This window comes from Aulonocara stuartgranti (assembly GCF_965226115.1).
Source record: "Aulonocara stuartgranti genome assembly, chromosome: 1".
NCBI classification, from domain to species: Eukaryota; Metazoa; Chordata; class Actinopteri; order Cichliformes; family Cichlidae; genus Aulonocara; species Aulonocara stuartgranti.
The window spans coordinates 29,389,887-29,407,709 of record NC_138939.1 but is presented as its reverse complement, the minus strand read 5'-3'; the positions used below and the strand labels follow the sequence as shown (position 1 = coordinate 29,407,709).

General features: G+C 42.3%; 1 protein-coding gene across 1 annotated transcript; it reads right to left on the bottom strand.

The window, feature by feature from the left end:
• Positions 1 to 14,625: 14,625 nt before the first annotated feature.
• Positions 14,626 to 16,417, bottom strand: rxfp3.3a1 (relaxin family peptide receptor 3.3a1). Its single transcript, XM_082524618.1, has one exon. The coding sequence runs from the start codon at positions 16,134 to 16,136 to the stop codon at positions 15,150 to 15,152; it is 987 nt and encodes a 328-aa protein (XP_082380744.1). The 5' UTR covers positions 16,137 to 16,417; the 3' UTR covers positions 14,626 to 15,149.
• Between the last annotated feature and the right edge of the window lie 1,406 nt (positions 16,418 to 17,823).

The following is a 17,823-nucleotide window of genomic DNA, read 5'->3' as shown; positions in this document are numbered from 1 at the left end:
TAACATCCAAGAGGTGATTTGTCTGCAGGAAAAACCCAGCCCCTTCAGTATTAGTAGCGTTTAAATTTCTCAAGGTGTCATTAGGGGAGACTGCTCATTTCTTTCTATGGTGCTGCAGTTGAATAATTTCTAATGCTTACCAGTGTGGTATCCAGACTGTATGCCATGTAAGGAGTGGTAAAAACAGAGGGAAAGATTACTGGCTGCCAGTTGCTATCCCTGGAGGGCATTGCCACCTACCTCAAATGAGCACAAAACATCATCAGGGGCAGTGCTCACCCAGTCACATGCTGGCTTCAACCAGCTGTAGGTTTTCAAGTTTTAATTTTTTTGGTCTTATATAGCCACAAACCAACAGATTCTAAACATCGTAAATGTAGTTATATTTCTGTCAAGCAACAGACAGAAGAAGGATGAAATTTTTGTGCCCTCAGTGTGCCAGGAGTTTTTAGCCTTTTCTGGCTGGCAAACAATTTTTGGGCCACATATTTCTCATGAACTCTGAGTTGTCACACTGCAATCACAACATCATATGAGATATATGTATTTTTAATTGCAAGGATAAAATGTGCCAAATTCTAAGTGTTTTCATTTGCAGGTCAGGGAAGTTCATGCAATACAATACTGCGCCAAAGTCCTGAGTCACTCTCATTTCAGTGTACTAGTAAATTATCAAATAGGTGCTATTATTTGTTGAAACATGGACAAAGATACATGTAAATATAGTAAAGTCAATATTTGATAAGACCACCTGTATTCTTTATCAAATCCTGAACTTTCTTAATCAAGCTACATTAAAGTTTCTTTAAATAGTTTCTTCTATCAATGCTGGCTGCCTTTTGTTCTGTTCTCTGATGATTTAAGATCAGCCCACACTGCTTCAATAATGTTGAGGTCCGAGCTCTGGGGAGGCCAATCCATGACTGAACTGGATTGGCATACCTATCCAGGTATGCTTTGACTGCACTGGCAGTGTTTTGGGGATCATTATAATGGTGAACAAGCTGTTGCCAATCACACCATCTCCAAGTAGTAGATGGAAATCTCATGGTACTTTTCTGTGTTCATTATGCCATCATTTTGGCAAGCTTCCTAAACACTGCTGGTTGAAATGCAGGCCTAAACCACTACACAGCCTCCGCCGTCCTTTGCAGATGGCTGTAGACACTCACTGTTGTACTTCTCTCCAGAACTCATCCGTACATATTGATGATGAGAAAAGTTTCAAATCTGGATTCATCACTCCATAATACCTGTTGCTACTGACTTTCCAGTTGCAAGTAGCTTAACAAACAAAACATTCCTCTGAAAATAGTCCAGATCAAGGACTGGACTGAAAATGAGTGAAAAACAGCCAATGTCCAAAGAAAAACTTTGAAAGACCTTCAGAAATCTTGGCAGACTGTTGCCCAAGAACACTTTAAAAATGACAAACCGTTCTGGCTCCTGGAAGCAAAATTACTTCCTGAGAACCAGCCTATCCTTTTTAATGGTCTATATATATTTTTGACTTATTTGAGCTACCCTAATAAGTCCTGTTGTGCTCAGTAGAGGACATTCTGGCCTTTCCAATGATATCTTGTGTGTTTGTGCTTGTGTGCTTCCTGAATACTATTGTTGTTTATATTTACTGCAGGAAGAAACAGTAAAAACGGTGTTTTGTAAGGAAAACCTAAAAAGCGCTCTCCACCTGTGAGCAAAAACAAAGCCAAAAAACCCCTCCCTTTCCTATTGGTCGAAAAATGTACCATGTCACCAATCCAAAAAAATGATATGGCAACAAGGCATTTAGTTGTTTAGGGAGGGGGGAAGTTTTAGGAGCAGTGTTGGTCAAGTTACTTGAAAAAAGTAATCAGTAACTAATTACCGATTACTCCCCCAAAAAAGTAATCCCGTTACTTTACTGATTACTTATTTTCAAAAGTAATTAATTACTTAGTTACTAGGTTACTTTTTTAAAACACGATTTACAACCTGAAGAGGTGATAAAGCGATAGATCTTTCAGCCCAATTCTACTTTTTCTACATAATCCATCATACAAAATGTAATCAAATGGAAACGTCTCTTTTTAAAACTTGTTTTATTAGTTTTAACCTTTTAACTTTATGCATCAAGCAAAAATTAAATTATATGCAACATTCTCTGACTGGAAGAAATTTGTTTAACATTTAAACTTATTTTCTGCACATTCCAGCACATAAAATATATATTTTTTGTGTGTTTACACTCAGTCTTTCAAATAGATGCAAATAAAACACAGCAGAAAATAAATAACATCAAAGATTAGCGGTCCTGTTGCTCTATTTTCACCTGTAAAGCAGGAGTGGCGTAGGCGGAGGTTTACCCTGGTGCAGGTGTGCCGCAGCGGTCAGTGGAAGAATCCGCGAGTTTCTCTGTGAGTTTCCCATTACATCTTAGCGCACTTGGTGCTTGCTTGGAAGTTTAGGGGTTTTTTTTCGCTGTAAAAAGAAGTTTTCTTCCCACGCACAACGGACACTAATGTTTTTGTCACTTTTTATGGAATCAAACTCAAAATAAGGTCAGTACTTCCACGCTTTAAACGCTGCATGCTCATACTCTCTCTGCACTCAATATATGATGCACTGTTGATCTGCACACAGCTGTTGTCACGAACGTTGCACTCGCTTACGTCACTGTCATGAGACATTCTTGCAAAAAAAAAATCATGGTTTTAGTAACGCAGTAACGCAGCGTTCCTACGGGAAAGTAGGTAAAAACGGTAATCTAATTACCGTTTTTGCAATAGTAATCCCTTACTTTACTCGTTACCTGAAAAAGTAATCAGATTACAGTAACGCGTTACAAGTAACGCGTTACTGCCCATCTCTGTTTAGGAGTGACGGCGGTGTTTTGAGATGTGAGAGATTTGCGACGTTTAGCGCAAATCTTGTGTAGTTAGAGTGTAGTGTAGTCAATAGTTTTGTTGTGTGTGTCAGAACAATGAGGCGACTGCTGAATGTTACAGGTGTTACAGGAGTGATACATCTCCTGTTGTCAGGCCTGCAGGTATCAGGCTGTTGTTCTCCTTTATCTCGTAGTGGACAGAAAATTTTTTTTGGAGTGGCACAAATAATTTGTGTGGCATCAGATTTGACGCAGAACAGCTGATTGTTCTGTAAATAGTTTGAAATGTTTATTTAAAAAAACGCCTTGGCTGCATTTTTAGGTAAACAGCTGCAAAAAACTTTGTTGTTCCTGTATCTTTAACACTAATGCACAAGAATAATACTACGGCAAGTAAAAACTGGAGATTTAATATATCACTACTTAAAGATGAAGACTTTATTAAATATTTTAAAAAAGAGTGGACTTCATATTTAGACTATAATGACACTCCCGGAACATCAGCTTCTGTTCTATGGGAAGCAGGGAAAGCTGTGATGAGAGGTAAAATAATTTCTTTCTCATCACATAAAAAGAAAAAAGAAAACCAAAATATTCAGGAATTAGAAAAAAACATCAAATCACTAGAAGAAGCCTACGCGTCCCACCAAGATCAGGAAACATTGAACAAAATACGCAAAACAAAACTAGAATTAAATGAGATAATTGATAAAAAAAAAAAACAAAATTCTTATTACAAAGACTACGCTTACAAAATTATGAACATGGTAATAAATCCGGTCAATTTCTAGCAAACCAGCTAAAAATAAATAAGGAAAAAACAACTATATGTGCTGTTCAAGATTCATCTGGAACACATTATATGATCCGATACAAATAAACAACATTTTCAGGGATTTCTATAAAACGTTGTATTCACCACAAATAAACCCATCTAAAAAAAAAAGAAATTGATCAGTTTTTGGACAACATAACTCTTCCAAAATTATTGGACACTCAAGCAATGGCACTGGATTCACCACTGACACCAGGTGAACTCCAGGAAGCCCTGATAAGTATGCACAATAATAAGGCTCCAGGTCCAGATGGCTTTCCTGCAGAATTCTACAAAGAATTCTGGTCGATTCTAGCACCAGTTTTCTACAGAACGTTGTTGGAAATTAAAGAAAAGGGCAGACTTCCATCAAATATGAATTCTGCAAACATTAATCTCCTGCTAAAACCAGGCAAAGACCCTGTATATCCCTCAAGCTATCGTCCAATATCCCTTATAAATGTAGACCTTAAAATAATCTGCAAAGCTCTCTCAAGGAGACTGGAGAAAATAACCCCCTCTTAATTCATCCTGACCAAACTGGTTTCATAAAAGGTAGGCACTCATCAACAAATACAGTAGATTACTTAATTTGATAGACTACTCATACAGTAAAAACCTAGAAACTACAATATTCTCTTTAGACGCAGAAAAAGCATTTGACAGAGTTAACTGGAAATTTCTATTTGCAACTTTACACAAATTTGGTTTTGGATCCTCTTTCATTAACTGGTTAAAAATATTATATAATTCCCCAACAGCTTGTGTCAGAACAAATGACCAGACATCCTCCAGCTTCTGTCTCCTGAGGGGCACCAGGCAGGGATGCCCACTCTCCCCTTCACTGTTTGCAATTTTTATTGAACCACTAGCAGCAGCAATTAGACAGAATTCAGTAATTAAGGGCATAAAATGCAAGAACGTGGAGCATAAAATGAGCCTTTATGCGGATGATGTGTTACTCTTTCTCCAAAATTCACAAACCAATATCTCTGGGGTGATTGAATTGATAAACTCTTTTGCAAGAATATCAGATTACTCAATTAACTGGTCAAAATCTACAGTCCTACCGATTAATTGCTCCCTCCATAATTCCTCTTCTACACCACTGCAATCGGGAAATATAAAATATTTAGGTATTAATGTTTCTCCCAAGCTTGCAGATCTAACTAAATTAAACCATATCCCACTTTTAAAGAAGGTAGAAGATGATCTGGCTAGATGGAAATGTCTACCCATATCACTCATGGGAAGGGTTGCCGCTATAAAAATGATGGTCTTACCAAAAACAAATTATTTATTCTCAATGATCCCAACTAAACCGCCACAAGATTGGTTCAGATCTCTAGATTCATGTATGTCCAAATTCCTTTGGAAAAATAAACCCCCACGTATAAGCTTAAAAACACTACAAAAGACCAAGGATAAAGGAGGACTAGAACTGCCTAACTTTCAGCACTACTTCTTAGCCAACAGGCTTCAGTTTATCTCAGGATGGCTAAAACACACCCTCTTAGATGAACCTTGGCTAGATGTAGAACAAGCACTTTGCAATAATCTAGAGATTTCAGATCTACCATTTATCAGCTCAAACATCCAACAACATGAATGCTTTAAAAGCATCAACATCAGCTCTTCTCTGACAGCATGGTGGGAGTTTCTAAAATTCACGGAGTCTTCATTAATCCCATGCAAACGTACACCTATCTGGAACAACCCTGACATATTACAAAACAATAATATGATAAACTTTTCAGATTGGAGTGGTAAAGGAATCAAATATTTAGAACATATACTAGAAGGAACAGAATTTATTTCATTTGACGGACTAGTTACACAATATGGGATCAACAAGAAAAGATTTTTAGAATATCAACAAATTAAATCCATAGTAAAAAAGAAATTTAAACCGGGTCAAGTTGAACTACAAACACCACCAAGTGTGGTTCAATTTCTTACTCTTAAAACCCCCAAATTACTATCCAAAATATACAGAATGCTTTCTAAAACAGATGAATCAATATCACTTCCTATTGCATAATGGGAAGCGGATTTATCAGTTAACTTAGACCTAAACTTCTGGTCTCAGATTTGCTTAAAAACCTTTCATCTAATCAGAAATCCCAGTCTTCAATTAATTCAATACAAAATATTACATAGAGTGCACTATACAGGTCATCGGATGTTCAAGATGGGCTTTACGTCTACCAACAACTGCTCACACTGTCAAACCAATAGACCGGACAATTACATCCACACTCTTTGGTTCTGTCCACCAGTTCAGAAGTTTTGGCGCGAGATATGTGAAGACTTATCGAAGTGTCTGAAATGTAACATTCCAACTTCCCCCTTAGTGTGTTTGTTGGGCAGCTTAGATAATGTCACTTCAGATAAGAATATCGCCCATATGGTTTTCACTGCCCTATGCATAGCCAAGAAAACAGTCCTCATGAACTGGAAAAATAAAAATAATCTTAATTCTAACCAATATAGAAATTATCTATTAGATTACATTAGTCTTGATACAGCCTCTGCCACCACATCAGATCAATTGCTCTGGGCTCCTTTGATTACCTCCATCACCTAGTGGGGGTGGGGGGTCATAGTTGGTCCCACCTTCGCTGTTGTGATTGGTGTGGGGGTAGGGACAGGCTTAGGGCGTCGGGGGGTTCCCCAGGAGCATCTTCCTTGGGGGGCTCAACCCAGGGTAGCGGTCATGGCCTATTAGGGGCTCTGTTGGCTCTTAGGTGACGGTTTCCTCGTGGCTGCGTGCAGCAGGGCTAGGGGAGGGTCTGTGCTGACGGACGTGGGTTACTGACCTGGTAGCCTGGCTGCCCCTGGGTGGGTCCGGGACAGGCGTGAGGTTCTGGGGGCGCTCCGTCTCTGGGCTGGGGCCTGGCTGGGCCTCGGGGACTGGGTCCTGGTTGGTATGTTGCTGGGGTTGTGGGCGGGTGGGTGTATGGGGGCCCGGCCCTGGCGCAGGGTGCCGCCAGTGCATCGAGACACCGGGGGGGCTCTTCAACTGGTGGGGGGGGGGGGGGGGGGGGGTTGTTACATCTTGCAGGAGCTCTCCTCTCTTCAGGAGCTCACTCTGCAGGAGGGGGAGATACAGGAGAGGTGGAGGAAGATCTCAGCCAGGGTGTTTATTGTCTCATGTAGTCTGGAAGATGAGTGGATGGTGGGGTGGGTGCAGTTTTCTCTGTGGTGGGGTTGGGTGGGCTGTCCCGGGCTCTGTGGGGCCGGGCGGCGCTGCTGTTCTGGGCCCCGGTCCGGATGGGCCTGGGCCCCCTTTCCCTGGCGGGTTGTGGAGTATGGGGGTGCCTACTGGGGTCAGCGGGGGAGCTGGCCCCAGGGAGGGGTCACTTGCCCCTCCCTTCCTTCCCTCTCCAGCTGCCTCCCTCTTCCCGCTCCACCACAACCACCCACACATGCAGGGCCTTGGGGTAAAGGTGTGTCACCAGGGTGCAGGGGAGGCATCCCCCCCTCTGTCCCCTTCTGGCTTCTTGTGCCCCAATTTTATCCCACAACTTAGACATTCACATTACTCACACTCTCATAACACATACATATAGGATCTAGGGGGTGGGCACGATACATGGACTCCAAAAGACCATCAGGGTGTACACCTCACCTCTGGCGTCGTTGCCCACCTCTCAATTTTAAATACACGTAGACACTGAGGGCTATCAGGAGGGGCTGTGCGCTTACCTGCTGCTCTCTGGCAGGTAGCTCCATGCCCTCCTGGGTTTTAAATGCACCTTAGAACACACATGCATCAACACTACATATGAGCAGGCGGAGGGAGGTTTTGGAGTCTTCTCTCACCCCCGTTCTCTGCGACCTGCTGGAGCGGGGGGGCTAGGACTAGGAGGAGGAGTTGGCTGTCCGACTGGGGTCTGGAGAGTGGGGCCTCCCTGCTGCTGCGGAGTCGGGGCAGTCTGCTTCTCCCCACCGCAGGGAAAAGGGTAACACCACCTGGGTCTGGGTGCAGTTCCCCCCTCCAGGGGCAAGGGTACCTAGACCCGGTTCGTAGAGTACGCTTGGGGAGTGTGATTGGGTGTACAGTGTTTCTCTATGTCTGTCTCCACGTTGGTTGAGTGTGGAGTAATTGCATATGAGAGCATGAGGGTGGGAATGGATGTTTGTATCTGTGTGTGCCTGTATGTCTGTGTCTATATGTCAGGTTGGGTATCAGACGCCACCTCTCTCGGGATATCTCAGGCCCTCTAAGGTATGGAGGCCTATCTCCCACCACCACTTCCCCTGCCAGTGGCAGATGCCCTCAGACATCGGTGCGTTGGTGGTTCTTTGCGTCCGGGGGTGGGCGCCCAGGTACACACCGGCTCACTCCTTGGTGGCTGCTTGTCGGGGCCTGGAGCCTGGGGATCGCTCGGGCCACTTCGGGGGTAGGGTGCCCCCGGCCTCTCGGCCTGAGGCTCGGTCACTCTGGCGCAGCTGGCTGCCGGCGGAGCTCACGGGCACGTCACTGCAACCCCCCCTGGCCTCTGCTCTGCGGCCGCTGAGTGATCCCCCATCTGGGGCTCCCCTCAGCTCCCTCTGGGACAGTGGCACAGCTGCCCCTCTGTTAGTCTTCCTTGACCTCTTGTGTTCTGGGGGCCTCTGGATGTCTGGAGTCTTGATCTCCTCCACACCTGCTTCATGCTCTGGTGGGCGGGGCTGTGGCTCCCCACACCCTCCAGCAGATCATTACATGAAGGAACCCTTTAAAAAAACAACAACAAGCGCGTCCATGCTCACAGGTGTACACACGGGTGCTCACACACACACAAACTACACCCTTTTTGTCTCCTACCTCAAAGCACACTGTACGCTGTCGATCTTACGTGCTGCACAATAATGTTTAATATTTAGTATTTACTGTCATATTCCCATATATCATCGTGATGTTGTTTATTGTATTGCTCTCGTTTTCTTCTGCTTGTTTTCTTTTTTCTTTCTCAACAGGTGATCCAGGTGATTGATATATGTATTTTTTTATTTTATTTTTTTATTTATTTTTTTGTCTGCTTATTTAGTTGGTTTTTGTTTTTTTGCCCTTTATCCCCGTCCCTCTTCTCTGCTGTTTTCCCCCCTCTTCCTTTCTCCCTTTTCTTTTCCTCATTTAAGTCTGTCCCGTATCTAGCAAGTGAAAATAAAAAATAAAATAAAATAAAATAAACAATAAAAGGTGAATCAAATAGATCATTATGGCAAGGCTGGGATGGTCAATTTGGTGAAGTAAATCTGTTGGGCATCTTTCTTCACCTTTAGACAACAATTCTGATGGCAAAAGAGCCAAACGGGACAGGCAAACCCCCCCCCAAGAAAAACAACTTTGTTGTTTGCATAACTCAGTTACTTTTTTGAAGAAGTAACTATATAATTAATTGCCCAACATTGCTCATTATATACTGTATTTTGCAGACAGAGAGTTACAGGACTCATTACAGTATTTTTACCCTTCCGAGACCAATAAATATCTTTGCAAACCTTTAATGGTGTTTATCCATTTGTGTGGTGGTAAAGTGAGTTCATATTTAAATTTTTATACTTGAGAGAAACAACAGAAAATTATAACACAGTGTTAAAGACTCAAAGAAGACAGAAGGTTTTTTTTTTTTAATGTTTAAACCTATAAGCTTTTTCTGATCACTTATATATATTTTTAAAGCAAAATCTTGGAGCTAAATCTTACTGCATTAATTACTCATTCTCTGCCTCTTAAAAGTCTTTAAAAAGCAACCTAACAAATAAATAAAGAATAAAAAAGTAATAAATTTCATTCCATTGCATCAAATTCACCAAGAGCAGGCATAAATGCAGCAAAGCCCACATAAATTACCAAAGGACTGGCCTTCACCTTTATGTTAAAGTGCTTCCAGTGTGAAAAGCTATTATAAAGGTCTAATTTGACAGTAATGGCATTTCTGAGTCTAAGCTGCAGTTAAGTGAAATCTGTTAATAGCAGCATTAAAAATTCTAACAAAAAAAAAAAAAAGAGCCTCAGCTGGACTGCATTCAGACAGTTCCTTCTACCCCTCAGTTTGCTGTTTGATTGTACACATTGGTGAACTGGAAAGCACTGATGAACAGCAACAATCAATTCTTGTGGGGTCTTTTATTTGCAGTTTGCACCAAGTCAAACATGGCAGTGTTGTGTGATGGTCTGGGGCTGCTTGCTTTTGTTGATGAAACCATGAATTCTGCTGTCTGCACGACAATGATCCACAAACGGCAAGTCCAACTCCGAATGGCTTAAAAAAGCCCCAAAAGAGGCCATTCATGATCAAAAACACTCCAGTGTGGATGAATTAAAATAATTCTGCAAAGATGAGTGGGTCAAATTCCTCCAAAAGACTAATTGCCAGTTATCTAAAATACTTAACTGCAGTTCTCGCGACCAAGGGTGGCACGCCCAGTTATTAGGTTTAGTGGGCAGTTACTTTTTCAAACAGGATTGAATTCATCATTTAATAAAGGCTGCATTTTGTATTTACTCAGGTTATCTTTGTCTATATCAGAATCTATGTCTGAATATCTGAATTTGCTTGATGATCTGAAATGTGTGGGACAAAAATGCAAAAACAAAAAATTAAAAAAACAAATCAGGAGGAGGGCAAATACTTTTTAGTGCACCATATTATATTAAAATACGGTGCATATCTCTTGCTACATCTCATGTCGTTATATTTTGTTTCCATTCGTGCTGTCCCTCATTCCCCACTGTGTGTTCTGTCTGCCTGTTTAGTTTAGTTACTTTCCCTGTTTTGCCCACTGTCCAGCAATAAAGCTGAGTTGTTTAAGTTCACTTTTGCCTCTGCGAGTCCTGCTCTTGTGTTCACCATTCCTGCCTGCCTGCTCACAGTCATGACAGAAACAATATGTAATTTGTTCCAATTTCTGTAAAGGAATCTATGAAAAATGTTAAAGATGACACAGTTTGACAAGCATAAAGTAGAATTATTTTACCAACACCATGATTCCAAAAGAGCAGTTAGCTGAATGCTTGGCACATCTTAGCATGGTGTGCAATTTGAAAAAAATGGACAAGTGGAAGATAGAAGAGAGGAGGTCAGGAGGGGACATCAGTGAGTACAGCCATCTGTAAAACACGGTGGAGGCTCTGTCATGGACTGAGGCTGAATGTCAGCCAGTGAAAATGGAGTAAAAGCATAAATGGATAGAAAATCACATAATGTAACACTGCCAGTCGTGGATTGGTCTCCCCAGAGTCTGGACCTCAACATTACTGAAACAATGTGGGATCATCCTGACATAAAACAGAACAAAAGGCAGCCAACATCCAAAGAAAAGCTTTGAATGTCCTTCAAGAAGACTGGAGAACTATTCCTGAAGACAACCTAAAGAAATTAGAAGAAAGCTGAACAAGAGAGTTCAGGCTGTGTTGAAGAATAAAGGTGGTCATATCAAATGTTGACCTTTAAGTTCATTACAATCATACATACTCTGTTTTACGTTCAAATATTTATATATCCATATACTTAAATACTGTATTTCCATGTACGCTTGCACGTTTCAATAAGACACAGTACTGCATATTTCATCTCTAATTGTTATCAACCAACTAACAGCACTTTGAATGGAAGGAATTATTATCTGTGTCCTTACAGCATGTCAAATAAAAGAGAAGAGAACAAGACGAGAGCAACATTAAGGTGACATGTTCACTGTCTAAAATTCACAAAGAAACCGGTGGAAGGAATTTTAATACCGTTGTTATGGCTACCTTTTTTCACTCTACCTTGGTCCTCATCTGTTTCCCTGATTAAGGCCCATTATGGCAGGGACATTATTATTCAGCAAGAAGACATAATGGCAAGAAACATTTACACATCTCTTTATGTGAAATGGTTGGAATTTATTAGCAGCCCTGGAGATTTTTCTCACTTTCATTCTCTCAGGTACACAGAAGACTGTTTCTGCAACACTGATTAGCGCTATAAAAAACTGTGTTTTCCTCCCAAATGTCAGTGCTGTGAAAAGCCATCCAATGGTAGGAGATGACCTTTGCAAGACCTGCAGAACCTCTTTGTGATTAAAGTACCAACAAAGACTGATGGGACTTTAGTGACTTATGAAAAAAGTGAAAAGATTTCTTGTTCCAAGGCTTGATGGACGAATGTAAGAAAGAGCTTTCTTTTCAGTCTCAGCATAATTACCTTGAGGTGTTCAGCCTTTAAGACTACCCCTTGCAACCCTGATAAGGACACGCTAAAGAGAATGGATGGATGTTCAGACTTCATAAAGAAACACTGTTCATTATTCAGTTGGGTTATGCACTTTACCCTCTTCACTCATTTGACACAATCTTCTATTGGAGGAGTCATCAAGTATTGGCAAATCAAACTGGCTGGGTGATTCTGTGTAGAGGGAATGCTTGTTTTAATATAATAGTGATATTTGGTGACAGTGTATTGATCATCATCAATCATCTTATCATAAGCTAAACACAATGGTTAGAAACCTTACTCATTTGAACATCCAGTAAAAGTTCTTTTTTACAGTAATCTCTGGTTTTTCACAGCTCTGCTTGCCTCATGTTTCCATCCCTGCCTACGACTTCCTGATATAATTCAGAGTACAACAAAGACATTTTTTAGTCGCCCAGCAGTCATTCATTTGACTAACAATGCCGCTGCTCTCCATGCTGCCACACTTTGTAACAGGTGGTGGGAAACTCAGTGATTTATGGCCATTAAATTCCCACTGAGCATATGTTGTGGTGACTCCAAGTTCACCACCATGCAAACTACATGTGTACATGAGAAGTGCATCTGTATGCCAGCTCAGGTGTCAGCTCGTGAACGACATCGAAATTACATTCATTTTCTGCTGACTTTACTTACTAAAATTACTTACTAAAACTTAAAAGGGGCGATCGTGGCTCAAGAGTTGGGAGTTCGCCTTGTAATCGGAAGGTTGCCGGTTCGAGCCCCGGCTTGGACAGTCTCGGTCGTTGTGTCCTTGGGCAAGACACTTCACCCGTTGCCTACTGGTGGTGGTCAGAGGGCCCGGTGGCGCTAGTGTCCGGCAGCCTCGCCTCTGTCAGTGGCTCTGCCAGGGTGGCTGTGGCTACAATGTAGCTTGCCATCACCAGTGTGTGAATGGGTGAATGACCGGATATGTAAAGCGCTTTGGGGTCCTTAGGCAGGGCCGGCCCGTGGCATAGGCCGTATAGGCAAATGCTAAGGGCGCCGTCCATCAGGGGGCGCCACGCCAGTGCCACAAATGTTGAAAAAAAAAAAGTTGGTACTATTATTTCTAAATACAAAAAATAATCCCACGTTAATTAAAATGCAAAGTAAAGCTTATTTAATAGAAATATTATTTGTTACAACATTACACTACACTGCTGATGTAGGGGGGTGCCACCTAAAATCTTGCCTAGGGCGCCAGATTGATTAGGGCCGTTTCTGTCCTTAGGGACTAGTAAAGCGCTATATAAATACAGGCCATTTACCATTTAAAATATGGTGACATATTTATGATAGGTCCTCACAATATGAGTAATGCCAATTAAGACACATCTGTTACCCGTTTGTATGATATCAGTGTACCTGTAATGGTGGTGAAGTGGGGGGAGTAAGGAAAACATGTAGAACTTCCTGTTTAAACTTTAGGAAAAAGATGCTTTGATTGATACATTTAAACTTTTTGCCATTTACATCATTGTGATAAATCTAAACGAGTTATTTTGTCTTTTTAAAAATACTTTGTTGAAGTTTATTGGATTTATGCATAGTCAAAGATCTTTGCTCATAAAAGCAAACGTCACCAAATGCAGAAAAGGGGCTCTTTCCCAATTTTATCTTTGTACCTGTAGCTATTTTATACAAGCAGTAATGTAGATAACTGTTTCATATGCTGTTGAGATTTGGGTTGTTTATTAAAACAATTATTTATTTGATCCCGTCCTGATTTTGTTGAAGTTTTCTCACTTACAAAGAAATGAACAGTTTCTAATTGTTATCGAAGTTTCATTTGCATGTATATATGCATATATTACTTAAAAAAACAGCTCGCTTTCTTGAAAGCACAGTGAGTGACAAATATTTCTGTTTACAGGATCACGTGTCGCATTTCTGGCTTTTTAATAGAACAGAAATATCTAGGAAAGCTTAGCTACTTAGCGACCGTGGCTCAGGGGGTTGGGAAGCGTATCTGTAACCGGAAGGTCGCCGGTTCGATCCCCGGGCTCTCCGTCCTGGTCGTTGTGTCCTTGGGCAAGACACTTTACCCTACCGCCTACTGGTGATGGCCAGAGGCGCCGATGGCGTGATATGACAGCCTCGCTTCTGTCAGTCTTCCCTACAACTGTAGCTGCCTCCACCAGTGTGTGAATGTGAGAGTGAATGAATAGTGGCATTGTAAAGCGCTTTGGGTGCCTTGAAAAGCGCTATATAAATCCATTATTATTATTAAAAAAAGTATACACGCATTAGTAAATTAAAGAAAAACTTGTCTCCCTCTTTTTAATTCGACATTTTACATTTAGTTCAATTCAGTCAGCAGCTGTCCAGTGCTCATCCAAAAATAGACCATAATCTCTGATATGAATGTGTAACTTGTATTTACCTGACACCTGCTCATTGAGAGGCTCTTCTTTTCATCTGATGAGTAAGTGAGGACGCAAAGCCATTACAAAGTCGCTTCATTTGAGATCACCAGCTTCCATGTTCTGTTCACCGTCACATCAGCTGCTCATGAGTCAAACCGGTAAACACCTGCTAATCAGATCACCCGTTTCATTAGTTGTGAGGATAACTGACCCACGTGACAACTGAAGAACAGTTTTATTATCACACACACAAAGAGTACATACATTTTTCTCGGTATTTCCAACAATCATATTTCAGTTTGTCTTTTGTGTCTCTTTGCACCTGTAAATGATTGATGTCTAAAAAAAGAAAATGAAACACGTGACCTGCAACTTTCACCTCTTTGCTTCAAGCCGGTGAAGACTTTAAGTGCGGTTGTGTGTACGCTGTTAACAGTATTTGCCAAGACATTCACCGAAGGATGTAAAAGGCGTTTAGCCACTCAACACCACCAGCACACCTAAGCATATTGTCATGCGCAATTACGTGCGGACTTTGAACTAGAGACACTCACAAACATCATAGATCATTTTGGTGAACAGCTGTTGTGCCATAATGTTCATATTTGGACTAGTTTTTACACAAAATAGGTGATTCTATAGAGCCCAGCCCTACAAGCTAAACGATTCAGCCACATTACGCTTTAAAAAAGTAGATGGAGTAGTAGACTTTAAAATCAAGAAACACTCATCAAAATTAAAAGTTTCTGAGTCTTGACACGATGTTGCTCGGCCTGATTGCTTATTCTGGTTGTTTTGGCTCGTTTTCTGCGTGCGCATTAAGCGCGTCATTGTCTGCCAACACCTTTCGCCCTGCGTAAAATCATCGGCAGGACTCGACAAAACACCCACTATCCTCTGTGTATCAGACCTCTCAGTTTGGTCCTAAACTCCTTTCTCATTAGGCAGTAAATGATTGGGTTGAGGCAGCTGTTGGTATGCGCCAGACACACTGTCAGTGGGAACACATACGTATGAACCGTGTAGTACGCATTATCCCAGTTTGCAGCGTTCAGTTTGACCAGTACGCTCCACAAGGTCATGGCATGATTTGGCATCCAGCAAAGAAAGAAGCACAGCACGACGATGGTGATCGATTTTGTAACTTGGGATCTGCGTTTGGGGTTGCTGGTTTTCATACTCCGTTTGCGGATGAAGCGCAGCAGCATGATGTAGCTGATGGACACGATTGACATGGGCAAAACAAAGCCTACGACGATTTTCTGTATGTGGTAGAGTGCTAACCAGTACTGTCCACCTGGAAACCTCAGCAGACACAGTTTTTCTCCAGTTACGCTGGTGACTGTTGAGAAAATCGACGTGGGCGCAGTCGCCAGAGTCGCCAGTGTCCAAATAATTGCGCAGACCCATTTGGCGGAGCACGATCTCCGCGCGGTTCTGTTCTTCAGGGCAGAAGCGACCGACCAGTAGCGGGTCACGCTCATGGCGGTGAGGAAAAACACGCTGGCGTACATGTTCATCACGGTGACGGACAGGATGATTTTGCACATTGCATATCCAAACGGCCAGCTGAAGTCCAGCGCGGTGTCCACGGCCCAGAAAGGCAGGGTGAGAACAAACTGCAGGTCCGTAACGGCCAAATTGAACACGAAAAAGTTCACTCTGGACTTCTTCCTTTCTTGTTTGACCCTGATAAAGAAGAGGACCAGCAGGTTGCCGACCAGACCCGCAGCGCAAACGACCGAATACACCAGACAAATGAAGAATCTCAGAAGCGGGGTCCGGTCTGCGGTCACGTCTATGTCCACGAGGTTTTGGAAGAGCTCCATCTCGGTCACTGACTTGTTCAAATAAAAGCTTTCATTTTCTTCACTCATAATGCCAGCCAGCAGCTCACAGACACTTCGGGATGAACTAGATGCAGGTGTACACTTTTTTTCTTAAGTCTTTTTTTCTTAAGCTAGATCCAAACGGCTGCATCTCAAGAGTGCCACAAACTCATCTGTCTCTATCACCTCCCCTCGCTCGCTCCTTTCTCCAAGGTGCATCATCATCCCGCATCTCCGCTCTCCTTAGCACGACAGGACCACTCACCCCACCAGTGGCGGTCCTAGCCTGTTTGGCGCCCTGGGCGAACACTCTCTGTACATTAACATAAAGCTGTTGTACACACACACACACACACACACACACACACACACACACACACACACACATATGAAGAGAGAGAGAGAGAGAGTATGCATAGTATGCAAACGCTACCAAACAGCCATCATAATTCGTCATACAATGAGAACAGGACAAATCAACAATTGACAATGACTAATTAATATTAAAATCTGTAACATAATGTATTGTTTGGAGTTTAGTCCGTTACTGTTACTATTTTTACCATTTCTTCTTGGAGCAACTGTAATGCACATAATTTCCTTAGGGATTAATAAAGTATTCTGATTGTTTCAGGATGACCTGCCATTATCCAATGACACATCTGCTTACCTGTATCTTTTGCTCGTTTCTCCTCCTCTTCTTTTCTCTTTTTTCTAAACTGAGGACCTGATGGCTTTGAACTTTTCTTGTCCATCTTCCATTGGTTTTAATTTTGCACTGCAGTATGAACACCCATCCCTCAACCCAAGGATCACCACAACATGATCTAACACACCTACACCTTAGTTCACAGATTCACTTTGTCTAGGGTGCATTTCTGAGATTTCACACAACCCAGGATTCAAATCATGAATACATAATGGGCTTGGATTTACATCATTATGAATGAAATGCGCTCTATTTGGAAGCAGCCGCCCCCTCCTCCCCTTTCGACGGGTTGTGTGTGAGACTTTAAATCATCAAACTGTAAATTTTAAATTGTTATTGATCCCTTTATCCCTAGTCCTAAAGTGTATATTTATTTTCTTACTCTTCTTATATATATTGTTTGTTTACTTGCACTGCTGTAACTGGAGCCTCGTTGTCTCGTCTCTCTATATACTGGACTGTAGCGGAGATGACAAAGTTTACTTTGACTTCAGCAGCAAGCAGGTGCACCGAGGGCTCTCGCGCTCACTTTTCGTGTATAGAATTTCGAAAAAACATCAGTGCAAATTATAAGTCTGTATTATAATGTCTGGTGTTTTCGTGTTTGTTGGTTTGTTTTTATTTTGTTTTATTTTGCGAGTTGGTTATTGGATGCTGCTCCAGCCAGCCAGAGAATCCCCCGCCGCCCCGCCCTCTCCTCTCTGCGCCGCAAGCAGCAGGCGCACCTCGCAAACGGAGGGCGCCCTTACTCCCAGCAAATGGGCGATAGAAAACCGATCGGTGCCTATGCCATTCCCAATATGCGCTGGCTGACGTCGGGGCAGCATGAGTACGAGCAATTTTTTTTAACCGATACCCGTAATGTCGCCCCCCACCACGATGCCGCCCCCGGGCAACCACCCGTGTCGCCCGTATCTAAAACCGCTACTGCACCCCACCCCTCTCCACCCTCCGCCTCTCGACCGGAAGGTGGAGTCGAAGTGTTTGGCGAGCTCAAGGTTCGACCATCAGAGCGCGCTCCTTCAT

Coding starts and splice junctions, on each gene's coding strand:
- rxfp3.3a1 (XM_082524618.1), bottom strand. CDS start 16,136: ATGAGTGAAGAAAATGAAAGCTTTTATTTGAACAAGTCAGTGACCGAG.